At 34.7% G+C, this 22,930-nt stretch overlaps 1 protein-coding gene across 1 annotated transcript in view; it reads left to right on the top strand.

Moving 5' to 3' along the window:
• The window catches only part of LOC105230331 (uncharacterized), a 104,318-nt gene that overhangs the window by 48,787 nt on the left and 32,601 nt on the right, over positions 1-22,930 (top strand). The window contains exon 4 of the mRNA XM_029551969.2: positions 21,118-21,217. Within this exon, the coding sequence (XP_029407829.2) occupies positions 21,118-21,217 (100 nt within the window). The remainder of the gene's footprint in view (positions 1-21,117; positions 21,218-22,930) is intronic.

Raw genomic sequence — 22,930 nt, 5'->3', positions numbered from 1 at the left:
TATGCGTTTTTTTTTTAAAAAAAGTTATCAAGCTCTTAAAAAATCACCCTTTAATATATCCACTGAAATTTTTTTTCAAATAAGTTTGGTTTTCTTGACTCATAATTGCATCATTAGAGTTTAAGGAGGTCTTCTCTTCAATTATCAAGTGTCGAAAATGCATTATTGATGGTACTATTTAGATAGTATTGTCTTTCTGACAAGTATTTCGGAGTCAGTCTTGTGTTTTTTATGACTATGATCCCTATATTTAAAAAAAAAATTGAGAATTTAGACAGCTAGTTGTTCATAATTTCCGAACTATTTGCTTTTGAATAATATGCAGATATACATCTTTGAGGAGTAATATGAAGAGTAATATACCAGGTTGTTCAATAAGTTTTGTCGTTTGATAAGAAGAACACAATTTTATCATTAAAAACCACTTTATTATTCAGTATAATCTCCTTGAACATTAATGCACTTGCCCCAACGATCCTCCAATCTGTGGATCCCATCCCTGAAGTGAGAATCCGGAAGGTCTGCAAAATATGCTTCAACAGCCGTTATGACCTCTCAATTGAACGCTTTCCACGCATACATTTTTTGAGTTCTGGAAACAAATGGAAGTCGCTGGGGGCCAAATCTGGTGAATACGGTGGATGCTCCAACAATTCGAACTTTAATTCATGGATTTTAGCCATTGTCAAAATGCTCTTGTGACACGGTGCATTGTCCTGATGAAAAAGGATATTTTCTTTTGCAAACCGGGCTTTTTTCACAAATTTTTTCTTTCAACTTTGCAATAAAATAAAATACAGAATTAATTGTTTCAGCAGTTTGCAAGTAATCCACAAACAAAATTCTTCTCGCATCCCAATAAACTGATGCCATATCCTTCTTGGCCGATTTCCGGACACTAACTCGTTTCGAAGCCGAACAAAAAGATTCACATCACTCTTTAGTCTCTTGTCTTAATTCAGGATAATGATGATAAGCCCACGTCTCGTCCATAGTGATAAGTCGATGCACAAAATCCACTTTATTCTTTTTAAAATTCCAAATGTTGCTGAGAAAGTCGCATTCGAATGTGGTTTTGTTCTATTGTTAGCGTGTGCGGCACCCATTGTGCACACAACTTTCTAATACACAAAATTTCACTTAAAATATGGCTCACACTGCCTAATGAAATGTGTAAAGCCTCTACTAAATTTTTCTCAGTCGATCAACGATCTTCCAAAACTATGTATATCCTGTACTTTGGCTATAATTTCTGGTGTTGATTACGTTTAAATTCAGCAACCCGTCTTTATACTGTTATAATTGTAAGTGAATAATCATTATACTCTTTCAACATTCGTTCGTTGATTTTTTTTGGTGCCACCTATTGACCATGTAATACTGCGACCACTTGATTTAGACCTAGGGCAAAGTGAATATTACCCTTATGTCTCCACTAAAACAGTAGTATCTACATACTATATATAATTAAAGATTATATGGAAGTTTAATAAGTTTTTTATGCACTCTCTGGTATGCAAAATTCACATAAAATGAGAAGAAGTTCCCACTCTATGATTATGTCGACTAATGTGCAGTTCCTCCAAAAAACTCGAATAAGAAATTATTTAAACCGGTCCATCTTTATATTCAATGTCCTTTCTTTCAACTGGAGATGATTCCATCCTGAATTGTTGATTCCATCCTGACTGCTAAAATTGTAGCTGCCAGCCCGAGAAGAGCGATTTGTTCAATCAAAAGATGAATTTGTTTCGAATTACTGCATTTGCTTTGATGAATCGTCCAATGCTAGTGTTTTGTATATATTCAATGACAATTAGTTTTCATAATTGCATTATTTTCACAAATGATAAAATTTGTCCGAGATTTTTTCTTTCATTACGTAAATTAATTTGTGGCTCGTCAGCGCATCATACATACATAAGCCATAGTTGGCTACAGTGTTCACTTGAGTAGAGTACACAGTGTACTTGTTCATGAACTTGTGGGTACTCGTGAGTTTTTTCCTTATGCTATTTGTAGCTTTTTCGAAATGTTTCTATGCTAGCAACACTTGCCACGTTGTTTGTATTACTCGAGTGCACTACATAAGTGCACTTGCTGTGGAAGTGAGTGCGCGAGTAGAGAATGCAAAAGCTGATGAAAGCGAAACACGCGGAGGCCTGTACAATTGTGAAACACAAGCTAAGTAGATAAATTATTTATTAAAAATTGAGGGACAAAGTGAAGCCTTTGACAAGCTTCAAAAAGGATGAGTAATTTGTGTTACGAAAAAGTGTTGGCAATTGAAGGAAATAAAAAATACAGGATAAGGAAATGAATAAATAAAATAAAAAATCAAGAATAAAAAATAATTATCAATTTTATTAAGACTTTTTATAAACTTATGCTTATTCTTAAACTTTTAATAAAGCCTACGCAAAAGGAAGGGGAAATCCGCTAGCTCCAAATTAGAGGTTCATCAGTCTTAGCACCAAATACACTTAAACTATAGCAGTAAGAACGAAGTAGTTTTCTCCACCAACTATTTGCTATATGTTATATGCATACATATATAAATAATTCTATTTACGTGTGCGTTCAAGCAGAACACACAGAAACGTGCCACAAAGGACATAACGAATTCTCAGCGCGCCACAGAAAAGCACACGCTCCCACCGCACATAGGCGTGTATAATTCATTTGTGTGCGCTCAAGTTGTGGAACTTGATGAAAGTAAAACTCACACACAACAAGCACTAATTGTGGCAAACGAATAAATGAGAGAGTGCTTAAGAATTGAGATATGAGTTATGCCGTACGTATATATGTTAATGCAGATATATATATATGTAAATATATATACTTTTTTGGTGCATATATGTTTGTGAAACGAGGCCTTTGATTCGGTTTTGTAGATTTTCTCTAACATTGTAGCTAAATCGCGAGACTTTATGTTATAGTTTTGGGTTCTGATATAATAAATTATATTTGATTTTTGTCTGTAAAACTGTTCAGCTTGGAGTTTAGTATTTTGGAGACAAGTTTCAAGTACGAATACAGCTGTATACCATGTTTTATAGTTTTATAGATAGTTGACTCTCAACGCAAGAGGTGACTCTACTCAGGGAGGAATCTTATTTCTATTTCATTGAGTTAGCGGTGTTAGAAGAAAATTATTAGAGCTCATTCAATGAGACAAAGCCTTCAACGCTCTAAACCAAAATTCAGCAGAAATGTGTCACTAACCCGGTATCGTGTTATGGATGTGCTCATAATATATGGTCTCAAATTAAATTCTTGTATGTAGATCATTGTTGTGAACACGCGTATTTAAAACAGTTCAGCATGAATTGCATAACTCAAAAGTGGCTTAAAAAATGATAACGAATGAGCTATACAATGTTAGCTCACCTCAGGCTGATTCCAATTTTCTTTAATCTATTTGAAATCATGTTAAATAACAAGAAATTTGAGTGAAATCAAATATTCTCTAAGTAATATCAGTTTTGGCCTAAAGTACTATACATATGTATAAATAAAATGTAAAAATTAAATTACTCTTATATAACTGACGAGCAAGTATACATGTATGAGTATGAAACCAAAGTAAATAGAGCAGAAATAAAAAATTGATTTGTCCATTTTAAATTGGGAAGTGCAAATGCAAGAATGTCAACATATAAAATTGCACATATCTACCTTAAGCCATGCAGAAATATTTAGCAATTACAGTGTTTATTAAAATGTATGTATTATATATAAATTTATTACAAATACAAAAGCATTGCTATAGATTCTTTAAATACTCTTGTGCATTCACAAGCAATGCATCCTCTCTATGCATTTGTGGTAGTATTAGTGCCACAGCAACGCTTGCTTCAATAATTAATAGCGAAAGTGAAGCTGCTGTGGCTTTTGAACATTGCTGCATCATTTGCGATAACGACCTGTGGCACACAATTTGCTTGGTTCAATTTTTGTACATATATGTATATATATATATATATTTTGCCGTAGTTTCTAAGTGTATGCATGTGTCTTAATACTCAGAATTTGATTAAATAAATGTATATTGAAATACAGTGACGCAGTTAAGTCGAGACTTTTGTAAATTCTGAGTTCGGATTTCCAAGAAATCGAGTTTTATATTCTCAAACCTGTTTGCGAAACCATTTTTAAGCCAGATGAGACCCCTTGCCACCACAGCCTGTGTAACAGAAACTGAAGCGGTTATTTAACTTACTTTGATGTTACTTCTTGTTTGCCTCATGAAGTCATTCCGAAAATGTATCTTTGAATTTATGAATATTTATATACTTATGTATATATTGAAACGTGCTTGGTATGAGTATATTTATAAAACCAAATATATTTACCATTTATGGTGGCCCTTCGTGCCTCTTAAACAGTTACACATGAATATTTGTCTCGTTTTCTGTTTCCGTGTCTACGGTGCCCATTAAGTTTCTGCAACACATACAGCATAGTTGTTAATAAATAGTGGTGCAAATGCCATTCATGCTTTTGCGGCACGTGCCATCTACACGAGCAAAAAGTTAGTCACTTAAACTGTATTTTATTACACCTGCAGTCATTTCTATGTCATCAAGCGAGGTGGCCGAAATAGTTGGCCTCTGCATCCAACATTTAAAATTTCCAAGTATTCTTTGATAGTTGCTTAAGTTTGGTGAGAAGTGTTAAACGTGCTTGAAATTTGGTAAGCCTTCAATGTTTTTAGACCGCTACTGAGTTATAAATTAAGAATTATTATAAGGTTGGTTGTTAAAATATTTCTTTATAATCATCATAAGCTTGAAAAACATTTTACTAAAAATAATTTTTCATTAAAATAAATAAAATTTTAGCACTTGCAATATACATATATCATTTAATTGTCAAGCATAATGAGTGAAATTACTAATAATTCCACTCACTTAATGCTTAATTGCCTGCCATAACCATCACCTGCTGCAATCGTTGCAGCAAATGTCGAAATGAAAATGAGCGTATTACTTATAAACGTAAAGCACACAGCAGCATGCTTCTTCTGATGTAAAATGCGGTTTGCTTGTGCTTAAAAGAGTTTTAGCTATACACCTATACAGCAGACTCATATCTGCAGCTATCCACTTGTACAACACAGACCGGCAAGCAGCAGTTCACTTCGCACGAGCCTCACCATCATGGAGCACTCTGCTCGTTATGATTCATACAAAATGCAAGACCACTTATTGGCCGAACAAGTGCAACAACGGCACTCGTGCATACTTTCGACAAGCTTTGTTTTGTTTTGCTCAACACATTCATTGTGCTTTTGTCGAAGAATAATGAGTTGCAGTCCAGCGGAGTGTAGTTTTTGCTGCTGTTTTGCTTCACTTTTCCTCTTATTCTTATTGTGTTTTGCACCTCTGCAAATCTACTCAACGGCTGTTGGCTATAAACAAACTGAAAATCTTAAATGTTTCTTTTTATTGATTTTGTTGTATTTTGTTGAGTTGGTATGATGATTTATGTGCTTATTTATTCATATAAATGAATAATTCGTAACCACATTATTTATTGCATTCAATTTGTTAGCAAGTGGGAGAAGAAATTTAATAGTGGAAACAAGTTTTCATGCATTTTCAGAGTAATAAATAATAAGCATAAAATAGTATAAACATCATCACGATGGCATTTGTTTTATAATTATTTTTCATATTTAAGACTTTGAGGCAGCCTTAAGATATCTTTTTTATTTTTAATATGCGCTTTTATTGTCTTAATATTCGCTTCTAGTTCTCGTACATATGATTTTTGTAGCTGCTTGCCCTTAGATGTTGGAGAAAACTATAAATTTTATCAATCGCATTATAATACGATATCATTTCTTTATTGTATTTAACATTTTTAATAAATCAGATATGTACGCAAAAGTTCAAAACTAAGAAACATAGCATTCAAAACGTGTTACACTGCGTATGCGTAACAAATAATATGACTCACATTCTACTCCAATGGACTTTCATTTATTTTTTAGCATATAACCTTACATATTTTTATCCAGAAAGAAGTGAATTGCCATACATCCCGCAATCAGCGTAGCGTAATGCAATTGTGACCACATGTAAACAGCTGGCACTGCTGGTGCGACAGTACGTATGCGCAACATTTCATTGTAATCACACATTGCTCAAGGGATTTCGCTTGTTGATTCATATTCTTACATGCATTTTGCAAGCGAAAAATGCAATTGGCTTTGGGAATCATACACAGACAATGTGGATAATGTAAACACATTTGAATGCGACGTGACACGCGCATTTCAGAAACTAAGCGCTGTTATTGCTATTATTTCTCAAAAGAAAACTTCAAAAGAAAGCTTTTTTGTAAGCTGTGTGCCATTATCATTTCGCATATGCAAACTGTTGGCTTCATCTAACTTTTTACGGCATAAATGCAAACAAAATGCACTTTAAAGCTCCGAATAGACGCTGCAACTGCTCATTCAGCACGCTTCAAACTGCACACATGAAGAGCAATTCAAATTGACTGTGGCACCATGTAAGCGAGAGCATTCATTTGTTTGCACACATAAATGTGTGCGCACATCTAGTATCAGTTTACAAACTAAAACAACAAACAAGCTTAATGCGGTTTTCTGTACTTTCCCGTTTTTTGAAATACCACAATTTCCTCAGTTGCAATTTGATGCGAAAATTACTTTTTGTTGTTGTTTAGTTTTCGAATTTATGCTAAATTTATGGCAATGAACAGATAGCGCACGAGCGAATAACTAACTTTGCTCCAGTAATTGCCACAAAAAATCACAACTTTAAATCGAGCGCAAGAGCAGCGCGCAACTAGCCAAACATCCAGACAGCCATCCATCCATGCATACAATACAAACCCCTTCGACATTAAATCAGCTTTATTGTGCACTCGCTTTATGGTTTTATGTGCAATGCACTTGCAATGGGGCGATTTATGTACCCGCAAGTAAGATTGATTAAGCTTTTATGTTCGCAGGCAATAGTAAATGTTGCAAGAAATTTTCATTGCCAGAAACTTTGCTTACTCGTGGCTTGATTTTCTTTCTTTTGATGAGCTAAGGCAACACTTGAGTTGAAATTTAAGCTTCATTTTTTTTCGAATGAAAATTAGCGTTTAATTTTCAACGAATTGTAGGAGTCAATTTACTATAATAAAACTTAAGCTTCCTAGCCGATGTTAATTTATCCATTTTTTGTTATAGTGGCAAATTTTATGAAAATATTAAGCATAATATGGATTTTTTAACTCCAAGTGCAATATACATATTGGAATAAAAATGTGCGCTGAAAAGTGTGCTACACACTATTCGGGCATTGCGCTGAAAACTATACTACAAAATTTTACTTTCAAACTTCATATTAACGATTTTTTGGGCGATATTCAACGTACGAATGGAGGAATATCTAATCTCTGAAATGTAGCTTATTAGAAATATTTTAAATAACTAAATGTTTTCCATTGCAGTTTTTGGTTGCGAGGTATCAGAACTTAAATTCTCTTAAAACATTAAAATATCATAAAGGCCTCGGTTGAAGAGACTGTTTGATCAAAAATTGTGGAGGAATTATTCCACTTTCATTCTTTACATTTATGCCAATAAGAATATGTGTTCTTTCGTTAGATATTCTTAAAGATTTTTAATATTTGCGGAGCAGTTTTATTTTTGTAGTTAAGAAGGTGAATATTTTTTTTTAATTTCCGCCACTATTAATGTATGTAATGTATGATTTTATAAAGCTTTATTATAGCAAAATATTGACATCAGAATATGCGAGCTTGAAAACAAAATATAACAAAATGTTCCAATACGAATAAATTTTATAACCTAAACTTTCTCGGCAGAAATTCATATTTATCTTATCCCTGCTGCACTAATACCATAACAAACTAAAATGAGTTCCAATGCGTTAAAACTACTTTCAATATCTTCATAATATGCACATACATTCGGTTATGTCGTTAAATTCTTTACAGGTAGATTTACAAGTTATTTGTTGAGTTTTTATTATTTTCAAAGTAATCGGAACAATTGCCACATCGTTAATAGCAAACGCAATCCATAAACAATACTCAATCAGCTAAAACAATTTATGCCGTAATTTCATTAACTCACTATGTGATTGGAAACGCAAGAGCGCTCACTCGCCCACTTATAATATAACGAAGTAACTGTGATATGCATATTAACGTAACGCATTCACTTACTAATATCCAAACAATGGCATTTAATGGGCGCCTTAAATGCTGACAACTGCTGCCCAAAACGCACGCTCCTATCTAGCCATCTATCTAGCTATGTCTATTTCCATTCATTGCGACGCATTTCATTGCACATGAAAGCCTTAAATCAGTTTGTATGTATGTCATTTCAATTTAGAATTCGGAACTGACAGCCTGCCCAACTGTCGGATTGTCCATTTGACCCATTGCAATGCGCAGCGGTTGATTTTCCCTTTTGAATTGGAAATTTATCAAATTCATTCACCAACACCTGTTTCCGGTGTGACCTTGCTGTGGGCATGTGTGGCACAAACTCGTATGCAAATACGATTTTGCACACATTGTTTTGCTCTTGTTGCCGCCTGCTTACTCTTCGCTGCGTACGTGCCAAAATCGGAAATCGAAAATTACGTATACGCCGTGTAGGCCGCCAGAAAGCACAAACAAACAAGTTTACTGCGTTGTTGCAGTTAACTGTTGTTTTATGTACAGCTATGCAAATGCATGTGTACACAAGTGTATTTACAATTATAATATACGTGTAGTTTTTATTGTTTCTCTTTAATACGCCTCTTTTTATGTGTATCTTATTATTTGTTTGCTTTTCCTATTGCTCGTCTCGCAACCGCTACCCCATTAAGACAGGTCATGTCTCGCATTGCAGCTTCTTGAATAGCACTTAAATATTCATAAATGACAGTTAAATTGACATAACAACCAGCTGTCTGCAACAAATTTAAATCGTCTCGTATTGTTCATGCATTTGCTTTGCTTACATGTGGCAATGTGTTGCCGCAGTTTCGTATAGGGAAAAGGAATGTTATTGTTTTAAACGATTGTAATAAAGCAGTTATGTGCCATAAAATATATATAAGTAAGTAAACAAGGCTTTGTCACGCCTGCTGCAGGTTTTATAAATAAATAAAGATTTTTTTATTTATTATTTTTGTTTATGAAGGCCAGCTGGCTACTGCCATCAAATATCCAGACTGTCGAATAAAGTTATAAAAATTATAAATTAAATCAACAATATGTATGTAGCTCTCAAAATATAATAATTTAATTTGAATAAAATACATTAAGTTAGTCGAAAAAGTCTTTTCGTATTTTGCCAATAGATGTTGTTGCAGTCGTATATCTCCAGTGCTACCAATCACATTGTGTCATACCATATAGTCAACAAAAAATAAAATTCGGAGAAGCAAGTTACAACTGTTCGAAAATTTGTGAAAAAAATGAAGAAATTTGCTATATTTTGAAATTTTCGTATGAAATTTGTGAAGTCGATGGTTCGCTCGTTTCCGAATTTGGTGTGAAAGATGCTCTGGTCGACCTATCGTTGAAAAAGTCCATGAAATTATGGAAAATATTGACCAGGACTGTCACATAAACAGCCAAGACATCGCTAAGGAACTTAACATTCATCATCAAACGGTTTTGAAACATTTAAAAAAGGCTGGCTCTCTGCTGAAACGAAATGAAATAGAACCATTTCTGAAGCGAATGACAACAAGAGACGAAAAGTAGATCAAATACGACAATAATGTACGAAAAAATATGATCCAAGAGTGGCAAAACTGAACAAATGGTCGCAGTCCCAGCAGTCAAGTTACCTGATTCGCCACCCCAAACAGTGCTTATGTAGCGAAAATGGTTAGAAATTATGAAACTCAAGATGCTAAGCAAATTAAGTGCTAACAAAATACGAAAGGGGACGAGAAAAACGAGGCCAAGAGGAAAGACATAGCGAAACTCTTTGTGTATCCGCTACCTGTGCGAATGGCCGATTTGGTGACCCAGAAATCACATCAAATGTGAAAGTTTGCACAGCGTTAAGCAACAAAGCACAACGGTAAAACGGCGCAAGGCCTCGACGGAAAGTTAAAATAAAGGAGCACCTTCCAGTGCTGCCACACCCAGACTCCCGAGTATGCAAACATCCGCTGACATTACATTTTGCATAATAGAAGGTAATAGCTTTGGCTGCCGGCGCTAAATTTAATTTCAGCAACACAAACACACGCAACTCACAACGCGCAACTTTCAACAAATTTTGCGAATTTCGTAAATTCCGGCCAAATGCAAATGTTTGCACTCGTTGCAAGTTTTCAAGCGAACAAATTTCTGCACAACAGTTATGCCGTTACACTCACTTGCTACAAGTGCAAGATTTGCATCCCACAGCGACACTCTTTAAGTGGCACGCGGCAACAAACTATTATTGCGCAGCTTTAAGATGGCAGCGCGAAATCAAGAAATAAAACACAATAAAACAGCTTTCGAAGAAAAACGCCAAGCTTCTTGCAGCTGCTGAGCGCTCAGGAAGAAATAAATGATTCGGTGCAATTCAATAGCATCTTGTCGATGGTAAATAATAAATAAAATAGCAAATTTTTTATTGCTATTGGTGTTTGAAATGCGATAGTGAAATGCACAGCTTTTGAAAAGGAGCTTACAATCTAGAGCTACATAGCTTTGAACAGTCGCGTGAGTTACGAGAAAGCTTTCTTGCTGCTCGGCGACCAAACTAAATGGAAGAAAAGCCAACAAAGTTGACTGCATTAGAAGAAGGAAAATGCAGAAATGGGAATTTTTTTGTGAAAAAAAGGAAAACAATAACGAAAAAAAGTATAAAACAAAAATGTGAAAAACTATAATAAAAAAATAAAATAAAAAAGCGTGTGAAAAGTTTCGCTAAAACCCTGAAAAGCGGGCATGTTGGTTTATGTGAAAGTGCCAATATACGAGTACTATGCTAGATCAATGCACGTATTGTTTGGTGTTGATAGCAAAAATTATATAGAATGTTTTGCCATGTTTTAGTTGCCATAGTATTAACGGGTCACAGAGAACTCTCATTGTTATTGGTGCTGTTGTTATAGGTACATACAATCTTTGTCAAATATTGGAGAGTTATATTGCTTAAGATATAGAGTATCAGGTTTTATGGACCGATGAACCGATGAACTGTTATGGCCTTTTCGTGCATATAAACCCTAATATTTCCTATGATGGGACGTCTGCGCTGAACTCACCTGCTTATACATGATACTCCATATCACAAGAATTGAAGCTCAAGATACATATATCATATATGTTAGTAGTCTTCTCTATTGCTGACTGAGTACTTGAGTTTACTGTTGTGTTGTTTGGTTTCCATCTATAGATCCACTTTTATATATACCATAAACATGCTGCATCAACTCTGCAAACTTGAAACCTTATTATAGCTTGGTGCCAGACATCACACCACTGAATCATGCGTTAAAATGCGATTAACGATAATTGTGTCTAACATCAGCTACTGGTATTGCTGATAACTTCCGTGTAGCTTATTTCCACAATTTAAAATTAAAATCCGAATTAAAGCGCAGGCGAAAAAGTCGCTTATGAGTAAATGAACTGCAAGCAACCAACACAGCTAAACACCACATTTCATGGTGCTGCACCTCAGCGCATTTGCGGGAAATTAAAAGCGAAGCAGCAGCAAAAAGCAAACGGCAAAAATATTGCCAATCATTTGCAGGAGGAAGAGAATTTATAGTCGTTTAAGGAAATGTAGACGCGAGTGGAGGCGTAGTTCTGTATATGCAAATGATATACAGATGGTGAAAATATTTTGCATATGTCCATGCTGCCACACATAACACATATGCAAGCATAAATATTTGCTTATAATAAAAATTCGATTTTCCTTTCCTTGGTTATTCATCATTGAACTTGTCCAGCTGTGCGCTAGGCCAGCAGATGTTACCTCTTTGTGCAGTTTGCTTAAGTTTAGTAGTTAAGGCTTGAAATAAAAAGTTTATTATTTTTTTATTTATTGCTTGCTACAAACTTTATAAGTTCGTTAGCTAAGTTACAAGTCTGTTATCTTGCGCTCATGTGCTTGATTTTGACAGATTTCACATTGAATCAAATAGTCTTTTACAAGGATTTTAATATATTAAGGTGAAGGATTTGAGGCTTTATTAAGTTTTTTTTTATCGTTTTGAATTGATAATCAGTTTTCTTTCAAGTTTGAAGAAGTCGTCGCTGCCTTTTTACTCCGTGAATATCATCTGCTTCGTATCCATTGCAATTATTTAATTTACATTTTGTCCCGTATTTTCACATATGATTTTTCCTTTATTTAGGAGTTTCACTTTGTGAACACTAATCCGAATATAGCCATATATCTTCGCATACAAAGTATATAGTACCGGTATCTACATTGGCTAACTTCTTACCGAAAATAATAGACACTTTGGGAGGTGTTATTGAAATTAAGTTGACACATTTTCGTGATAATAAGGTAGTCTGCCCTAAGTACTCTAAAAATGAGTAATAAGAACCAAGTTTTTCTCCCGCGATAATTCAAAAGAGAACAAGTAAGGAAGTGCTAAGTTCGGGTGCAACCGAAAATTTTATACTCTTGCAACTTGCAAATATCAAAGCCGGGGAATTACTTTAAGGTTAAAACCAATCATATAGAATAAAGTCACCCGGATGTTCGAAAATCTTTGTTTTAGGTATATGGGGGCTAAGGGAAGTATTGGTCGGACTCAACACGTTTTTGCCATACAGACATACCATTATAAGAGAAGGATTATCTCTTAATTTCAGTTATACGAGGGCTGCTATATATTTCTGGACTAGGCAACACTAAATGTTGCCAGGTGCAATCTGACATTTCCATTGGAAAATTTGTCATTTTTTAGCATAACATCACTCAGAACGTTTTGTCATTTAATCGTGAATTGTTTTATTTACAGGGAATTAAAAAATTCATTTCGGCCAAAAAATGGAATTAACTCGTGAACATTTTCGTGCCATCATTTTTCACAACTTTCGACGTGGATTATCACGACAAGAGTGCATCGATGAACTAAAATCTTTGTATGGCTATGAAGAACCATCCTATAGCACTGTGAAAAACTGTTACAACGAATTCAGTCGTGGCCGACGCTCGCTCAAAGACGAATTCCAAAACAGCCGTTGTGCCGGAAAACATCGATGCCGTACGTAAACTGATAATGCAAGACCGTCATGTAACATACCTTCAGATAGAGGCATGCCTATGCATTTCTCCCATCAGCATACATTCGATATTGCGTGAACACCGGGCCGTAAAAAAGGTTTGTTCTCGTTGGATCCCGCACAATTTGACAATCGCTCAAAAAAAGGCTCGTGTGGATTGGTGTAAAGAAATGCTGAAAAAATACGATCGCGGTGCTTCAAAAGACGTTTATAAGATCGTCACAGGAGACGAATCATGGATATATGCGTATGAGCCCGAAAAAAAACAGCAATCGACCGTGTGGGTCTTCGAGCCGAATCCAACGAAAAAAAAACAATTTTCGTTGATAAAATTCCTATATGTATTATTAGGCCAGAAATATATATATGTAGCAGCCCTCGTACTACGATAAAGGCAAAAATGTATCTCAAGTCGCCAATAGAATTTGTGCAGTTTATGGACCCGATACAGTTTCCATTTCCACCGCACAACGATGGTTTCAACGTTTTCGTTCTGGTGTAGAGGAGGTCGAAGATGCGCCACTCTCCGGTAGGTCTGTCGTCGAAAATTGCGATAAAATCGCTGAATTGGTCGAAAGAGACCGGCATAGTAGCAGCCGTAGCATCGGTCAAGAGCTGGGCATGAGTCATCAAAAATTCATTTCAATTTCAATAAAAAAAAATTCAAATACCGCAAGACTTTTTTGACAACCCAATATCTTAATTCGGTGCTTAGTTATGGCACTTTATAAGTTTTCGCTTAATAGCAATTTGTGCTCATTGCCGATTACGCCCATCTACGAAGTCCAACTTTCTTTTTGTATTAAGAAACCTGCAAACAAGTTTTATCAAGATATCTCAATTTTTAGTCAAGGTATAGTTACGGTCTTCGAAGTTCCCTTCTGAGTGTTACAAACTTCGTATACATTTAATATACCCTGTTTAGGGTATAAAATGATAAAGTGATAGATAAAGTGAAGATAAAGTGAAGTTTGATAAGAAAGACATTATGTGAACATCAGCGAATATTTCTTAAGTCTATAACCTGGAAAAGCATGTCTAATTACACTCAAATTTAAGCCTATTTTCTTTGCTTTGTGTTATTATTATTTTTGCTTGTGAGCTTAATTAACCGGCATTTAATTACTGTTTATTCTGCTGTACTTAATAACCGAAAACAAGAGATAGGCGAGTGTGGTGCATATACAATATTTATCATTCATTTAAAAATCATTTCAGCAGATGCCACGCGTCAGATTACACATTCACGGACTGTAATGGCTACATTGTCACGTCCGTGACGGAGCACGCAATCAGTGTAAACAAATTTGATAGCTGTTTATGACAGGGTTGTCGAAAAGAAATGCTACATGCGTACAATGTTTGTTATTTTAAACAACCCTGTAGGGAATTAAATAGAATGGAAACCAGTTATAAATAAACTAAAATTTTACGTTACTAAACAGATGTTTACAGAAAACTTTTGAAATGAAACTGTTTATATTTAAGCAGCATTTGTTGCTATGAACACAACCAATACAGTACCCTTTAAATTAGAATTTTTCAATTGAATATTTTCACGCGAAATCAAAAGCGAGCACTTGAGTATTTTCCCTTTATACCCAGGAGGTTTGTGGAACTTCTGATCCAATTAAAAGTTGCGCTATTTCCATACTGGACTATGCGCTGTTAATAATACGAAGTTTCCGCATACATTTGTGTATGCTTTGGTGTGATGTGCAAAGCGTTTGCAAATGGAAAATGGCAGTTTGTGGTAGCGACATTATGTCATTCGTTTCACACACGATGCGTGCTTGCAATTTATTTCCACTTATTACAAAACAAATGGCTTGTACACACACACACACACACACACAGACTCACAGCTACGCATATTGCGACCAGCTGTTCGGGGGAAAATAAATGTGCAGCACGCACACAGTTAAGTGGTGAGGCCATTTAAATGCAAAACCGGTGCAACAACAAATCATGCACCTACACTCTGTCAGTTATAAATGGTGTAATGATGTAGCAAACTAACGGCGACTATGCAATAAGCATTTTTCTAGGCGCATTAACACATGCGCATAGAAGCTCATTTACATACAAGCAGACAAAACGCACAAGAATCACTCATGCAATAGCAAAAAACACCCCTGTCTATTATATAAACAAAGTACAGAGTTAAGGCCACAAAGTGGGCTCGACTCAAGTGTTGTTATTATTGTTGTGAACTCAAAAGTTTGCAGTGAAGTTATTAGTTATATCTTAGCATATTTAAGGATGGATTAACGATTGATTTCAACATCATAAAGCATAGTTGGAGAATTATGTATACAAAGTGAATTGGAAGGATTAAGAAAAAAATATTGTCTGATACTTCTACCATTTCTACCATTCTTCCTCTTCTACTTCTACCATTTGACAGGCTAGAAAATAATCCGAAACAACTCTGAACGAAAGCTATTTTTGAAAAAAAGGGTGAAAATACTTGTTATATATTTTAAAAAAATATTATTTAATATACTGAATGGTGCTATTTGACCGGGACTTAATCTTATATTAGAAGCTAAAAATGTCAATTAATAAAAATCATAAAATTCATAAATTATGCAAACCTTTCTAATACTTATCTCAACAACTTACGGTTAACAGTTCTTTTTCCATCACTCCTGTTATACCCACATGCAAAATAAACTGTGCTTACACACTACCCTATACATCACCACTTCTGTCAGCGCAGAAATCGCTGATTGAAATCGCAAAAATTATTTCGCACAAATTGACTATTTCTCTTTTTAATTTGCTTGCAAATTCATCGTGCGCAGTCATACAAATTTCTATTCAGCACCAAGAGCAATTTGCAAACTGCAAACAAACCTGTCAATTGGCTGTGTTGCGCACATTTTTAGTTAAATGGCCGTGGCTATTTGTGTGAGTTCAACAAAAAAGAGTGCGACAAATAGTGTGAAAACCAGCGGAGAAAGAAAGAGGAAAAACTGCGCGCTTGTTTGTTTACTTCAGCGTTTATTTTTATGTGTGTGATGAGGCAAAATACTGAAAGTGAGAGAAAAATGTTTCCAACTTAGTTTTTTTGAATTTTCACACTTTCACTTTTCATTATATAACAGTATATTTAGAAAAACTTTATTGATTGAAAGGCTGATTATAACAAATGAATTTTATTAATTAAGCTATATCTGCATACTGAGAAAACCATCTTAATCAAATGGAGAATATAACTCAAAGCATTTTTCGTTTATCTTTAACATCTAGCACATAGAACGCGAGTTTCGAAAATCAAAATTTCATAGTTCTGAACTGTTCTTATGGTGTACACCTATATCATATTATATAGCAAACCATATTGAGCATAAATTTGAAGCGCAGCTGATAACTTTGATTGGTGATTGCACAGCCATTCCTCCAGGAATCTAAGAACCTGTTAATAACAGCCCGCATTAAGATCGATTTTTTTTTATTTTTAACGTCTTAAATACATGCCTAAGTTTGCAAATGACGCTGGTACTATTAGCGTGTCTGTATATATTATTTATAGTTAATACATATATACATATATGCAATGTCTACAATTTTTATCTTTCACTGCTGTCACGTATACCCCATGTACGCCGAAATCGCTACAACTCGTGCGTAACTGCTCACCGTGCGTTTATGTGCAAATGGTTGCGCATTCCTTTGCTATGTTAAATATTTAATTTCGCATTTACTTTGTCTACGCACGGGGACAGTAAATGTTGATTATTTAAAGTCATATTAACTAAAAGCACTTTAAGGGTTAATGGTGATATCATTTAACTCTTTGAAGTTGTCAAGAATGTCAAAATGGTTTGAAATATATGTATGCTATATATATGTATATACATAAATGTATAATTCTACATATATTTCGAAAGATACATTAGCTTATTTTCACATATAGGCTCCTGAAGGGCAACCACTATACTTTACATTAGCTTATATTATATTGGTAAAATTCTTTTCGTATTTCCAATCAAACTTCAACAAGGCTGTAACTTGTTTTCAATTTCCCTGAATTTCCGAATTTATTTTTTTTAGTTAAATGAAGCTTGAAATCTTACCTTTCCAAGACTATATGGTATGATACAATGTGATTGTATGTTTTAAAATGCTTGAAAAATTTATTTTATTTGAAATTTATTAAATTTTCCATTTATACCATTTCTGTCTAATAAGCTTTAACTTGAATTGCGAAAGCTGTTTTCGGCTACTTAAATGCGATTACTTTTGCTCTGAAATTTATGTCAAACATAGTTCTGAGGTTAAAGTTAAGACAAGCATTTTGCGGCGAATTGAACATTTACACTGCTTCTATATATACAATAGGGCACAATAGACCAAAGGTCGCAGTGCATTCCTCAACTTTCATATATACAATAACTGTACCCAATCGTTAACGAGCGAAATGCATTGGCACTTACAAGTCACCACAGGCATATACATATGTATGTATATATACTCATTCGTATGTGCGCGCGTGTTTTAATGTTTAGTGAAATGCATACGCGCATGTGGCAGATCCCAACCGGTACAGACCTTCGTACATGCATAGTTGACGAGTGTGACTGACTGTCAGCAGTTAAAGCACAGCGTATGTGCATGTAAGAATCCTGCTCAGTTATCAGCACAACCACCTCTTTTGTTTACCTTCCGTCAATAGCACTTTTCTCTTCTTCTTTTTCTTCCATACTTATTGTAGTTACTGTTGCTGCACTTAGGAATTCGTTTACAATAGCAGATGCGTTGTATAAATGTGGTATCAATAACAAGTCAGCTGACCAGGAATATTCTTTACTTATTTTATATCAGTTGTTGTTTTTGTTAGATGGGTATGTGGACATAAATATCAGAGGTAAATGCTTGTGTGTGCGCAGGAAAAATGTGCTGCTTCATTCCACAGGCATAACAGAGAAAGTTGGAGGAGGCAAATGTAATCGCATGCTCAACTAGCAGTGTTAGTTAGTTGCGATTCTTTATTTTCCATTTGATGAAATCGACACCATATTGAAAAGTTTTCTCGCGATGGATGGTTTAAGAGAAAATTTTGAGAGCTCATCTGTGTGCAATACTTTTTTCAAGTTTGAAGGCAAAATAAATTTAAGACAAAGGAGCGCATAAATGAAATTATTTAGCTTAAAGTGACAGCTATTTAAGATATGTTGCTTCAATCAGATAGACAGCTTTTAATACAAAAAATTATTCCTTAAACCTTACAAAGTTTATGCTCCATCCGATAAATGCGAAATATTTGTTTACCGACAACAACCACCCAGTCGAATGCAACTTCATGCCAGCTCAATTGATTCAGTGCTGTCGTAAGTCCGCATGTTGTCCACTTTGTGCTGATTCCAGACAAGAAATTCTATTTCAAATCTTCTAATTCAATGTGGACCGTAAATATTATTTGAATAACCCAACAAAACTCAGACAAAACTTTTACAATTTACAACTGTGCATAACGGGCCAACAGACAGGCAGACAGACAGACAACTGCAAGACAACTTAATAGCTGTCACTCATACGCACCGACAAACACCTACCAACCGAAAACCAAAAAAAAAAAAAACAAAAAAAAAGAATAAAGACGAATAAAAAATTTAAATCTGGAAATAAACTTTTGACACGTGCATGCAACGCCTGACAGCAAAAAAAGACATAAATAAATAAATAAAAGAGAAAGACACTGCAAAAGCACTAAAGTAGTAAACAGCTTTCTATAAAGACGACAGAAGACTCATCGAAATAAACAAAGTACACACACATGCATATTCACATGTTTGTGTGTGTGTATACCTGAAACCTTTAATCTCCTGTCAAATGTTCAACGTTTTATTCTGTTATACAGTAAATTATAATCAACAGTGTCACACCTTTCAAGATCAACTTCAAAAGGCACACAAACACACATACGTACGCATGCGTTTTGTATGCGAAACTGAAGAGCTGGGTAGTAAATTCAATTTGCGAACCTTCGTCAAGAGGCACAATAAGCAACAGAGTTCCGAAATTTAGTAGCACACATTCACACCAACTCAACGTTAACCGCCAAAAGTAAGAGGCAAACAAAAACTTCTTCTACTCTGCCTTTATTTTCTTTCCATTCTTTCACTCATCGCACTAATGTTACGACAGCTATTTCAGCTTTTGCATTTACATATACTTAGAAGTATATGCATGTATGTATGTATGTATATAGGTACGTATATGTGGTTACGAACACATCAAACCTGTGAGTAGAAGAGTGTGCTTCAGCAGATCAGTCGCCATTGTCAGCGAAAGAGTTGTTCCTTACGTTTTTGCTTGCATATTTTCTGGCTCTTTCACTTTCTCTATATTTTCAATAACTAAAAATTGTATTTTTTTGTTGTAAATTTTTTAAAAATATTTTTTAAAATCACGTTTTATGTTTTGAATTTTATTTTCATTTTTGTCATTAAGCCCGTAACTGATTAGCTTTTTAAAAGAAGCTACAAAATTTATTAGCCTACGGAATATACTAAGCATTCACGGTGTATTTCTAACATAATCCTTAAAATGCCATTTACCACCATTTGAACTCATTTACAAGTTATGCAAATGCTGCATTCGAACACTCATTTAAGTGCAAATAAAATTTTATAAGCCATCCCTAATATATAATATAGACGAATGTATACACAAATGCAAGTTATAAGTGACATATCACCCTAAAATACATACATACATACAATACATTCTCATTCAAGCCAATGAAGCAACAATCAGCTTTGCCCTTTTTATCACAATGGCAAAAAAAGGTTTCAAATTGAGTGGTTCTCCCTCATGCTGGTTGAAGCGTACGAATATGAAGGCGGTAAGGCTGAAACACTGTTCCTTTCATCACACTGCATTCATGTTGATAAGTTAATAATATATGTATATTGCTGAGTTTTCATCATCTCCACATTGTGCTGGTGAGGGTCTGGCAGATTGTCGTTCATATTTTGATGACCTCCGGCTTGTACAGGAGGCACTTTTGTGTATACTTTGGCCAAACAATAGAAATAAATTTCTTTTGGATAATATTGAAACTGAATAGGCTCAAGTGCTGCAAATGCCATTATAAGCCACCGGAGTACAATCAACTGTCTCCAATTAATTAATCATTTTGAAGATTTATTGTAAATTTTAGCCTATACTGCGGGACAAGGTGATAATAGCAGTCACAGAAGCGTCGAACGAAGACGATAAAGCAAAAACTGGCAACAAAACGGGAATTCCATTTATGTTTCTATTAAAGTTTGTTCTATTATTCTTAAATTGCAACAACTACATTGTCGTTTTGTGCTTTAGAGCCCTTAAATATTATATTCTTTTGCTATTTCTCAAAGGAGCACCGCAATTTAAGTAAAACTCTCACAGCACTTTATTAAGGTAATCAAAAATAAGAGACTTTTCAAATCCTTTCTGCATGCTAAAACAATTTCAAAACACTACGTAGCCAATCTTCGTATCAAATCTGTAAGTAATCAGAATTCATTCCCGGGAATAACCACTTGAAAATAAAATTTACATATTTTACCAATCACTTTTCTGTGCTGGCCAGTGCGTATGAATATTCGTGCTGCACAAAAGTCAATTGACTTCAGCACCAGCAAAACAACTGGCAAAGAAAGAAGAAATCGTTTCAATGGTAAATTTTTTATTTTTGTTTTGTCTCCATTTTTGTCTTTGTTGAGGCGGTTACAATCAATACAAAACATCTCGCCTCAAACCATTTACATATTTCTTATTTGCTAATTTACTTACATATGTATATACCCGTCATTACTAGTACATATATATATTCAAGCACAACAACATCTCTGTTTTATCTACTTCCAGGAATCTAGCAATTTTCTACCCTCATTTGAAGCGATTTCCTACGCTGTAAAGAGCATTGCGACAAAACTTAATTGGACTCATGTTGACATTTATGTTGGTGGTAAGTCACTGTTATTTACATAACGCAAAAAACAATTACATTCGAACAATCTGACTTTGTGACAACAATTGCATTATGTTGAAGCAGTGAGGCACACAGCGAAAGAGGCGCGCATGGTGCACATGGAAACACTGAATTCCAGCAAAATTATATTGAATTTAATTTATTCCAATCTTCTTAAATAATTGAAGAAGAATAAGATTTAAATAATGGCATTTATTCGAATTTTTTATGTAACTCTTCTAGTCTACCATCTTTATCTATGCTTTGCTTTGGATACCTCGATTTTAATTAAATATTTGCTTTATGGCATTTCTTCTCCAATTATTTTTACACACCAAATCGTTCATTTGCACTTCAAATAGTATTTTAGCTCTGAACACTTATTTTCCCCTTACTATTTCTGCTTCAGGCTGTAAATTACATCATTTAATCGGCTGCTCTGGAATTTTATTAACACTTTAGTTGTTGTTGTTATTGTCTGTAATTGCATTTTGCGCAATTTTCACATTTTTTCTAGTCACATTTTAATAAAATTAAACTTGTGTCAGGGAACAAAATCATTGGCACCTACTAAAATGTATTAGGTTATCACTATGCAAATGCATAGTGACCCAGTAGGAAAATTTTAGCCCAGAAAAATATATATATTTTTTTGGTTAAATGAAGCTTAAAATCTCCCCTTTCCAACATTATAGTTATGATATGACACAATGTGATTGGTTGCACTGGAGATATACAACTGCAACGACATCTTTTTACAAAATACGAAAAGTCTTTTTCGACTACCAAGGAAAACTGATTTTGTAGTAGTTATGCTGACTCTTTTTGCAGCACATCATGCCATAATAGAATAGTTGCAATAAAGTTCTTTTCTATTTGAGTAATATATTCCTTATTTGAATATACTTCAACAAATATAAATTTAGTAGGTTACCTTTAAAATTCCTAGTGGCATTCAGCTACCGTGATTCACTCAAGTTTAACTATTAAAACGAATCTGCTGACAACTTGGCAGACAAAGCAAATAAGCAAAGAAGACAGAAATAGCAAAAATGAAACATAAACTCTTGAATACAAAGGCTTTAATAATGGAAACAGTCAGATCCAAACGAAAAATTTTAAAGACAAACCATCAATACCAGTTCACCTACAGCAACCTTCATTGAAAATATACACACAAGCACAAGATATGGTAATCTTAATCAACATAGGCACACCAGCAGATGTAGCAACATAGTCAGCTTTTACAAGCGTACACACACAAGCAAAGACGCGCAGTGATTTTTCTGCAGCCAGCTTACATATCGTGGGTGCTTGAATTTATGCAACGTATACGCCATGGTGGCTGCCCTGCGTATTGACTTTAATGTGTTATAGTTGAAATATTCTGCTAGCGAAGGTGCTTCACATTCAGCAATATATAATGTATACATACATATGTACATGTAGGTAGATATAAATATGTGAGCTCGTATTTCGCCGCTAACTTGTGCCTTAGATTATTTGGTGTGGGGAAATTGAAAATAATTGCAGCGATAAACACGCCAGCGATGGCAAGCGTGGCAGGTTGGCAATATAAAAAACGGAATGTGTGTGTATGTGAGTGTGTCTATGCAAGCAAGGTTAAACAGGCAGCGGCATGAATACACCAACAGCACTTGACTTTGGCATTTCTTCATCTACATCAGCTGCGAATTCTATCAACATGGC

This window comes from Bactrocera dorsalis, chromosome 2 (genome assembly GCF_023373825.1).
Source record: "Bactrocera dorsalis isolate Fly_Bdor chromosome 2, ASM2337382v1, whole genome shotgun sequence".
Classification (NCBI taxonomy): Eukaryota; Metazoa; Arthropoda; class Insecta; order Diptera; family Tephritidae; genus Bactrocera; species Bactrocera dorsalis.
The sequence above is the reverse complement of the archived record's forward strand: the minus strand, read 5'-3'. Positions and strand labels throughout refer to the sequence as shown.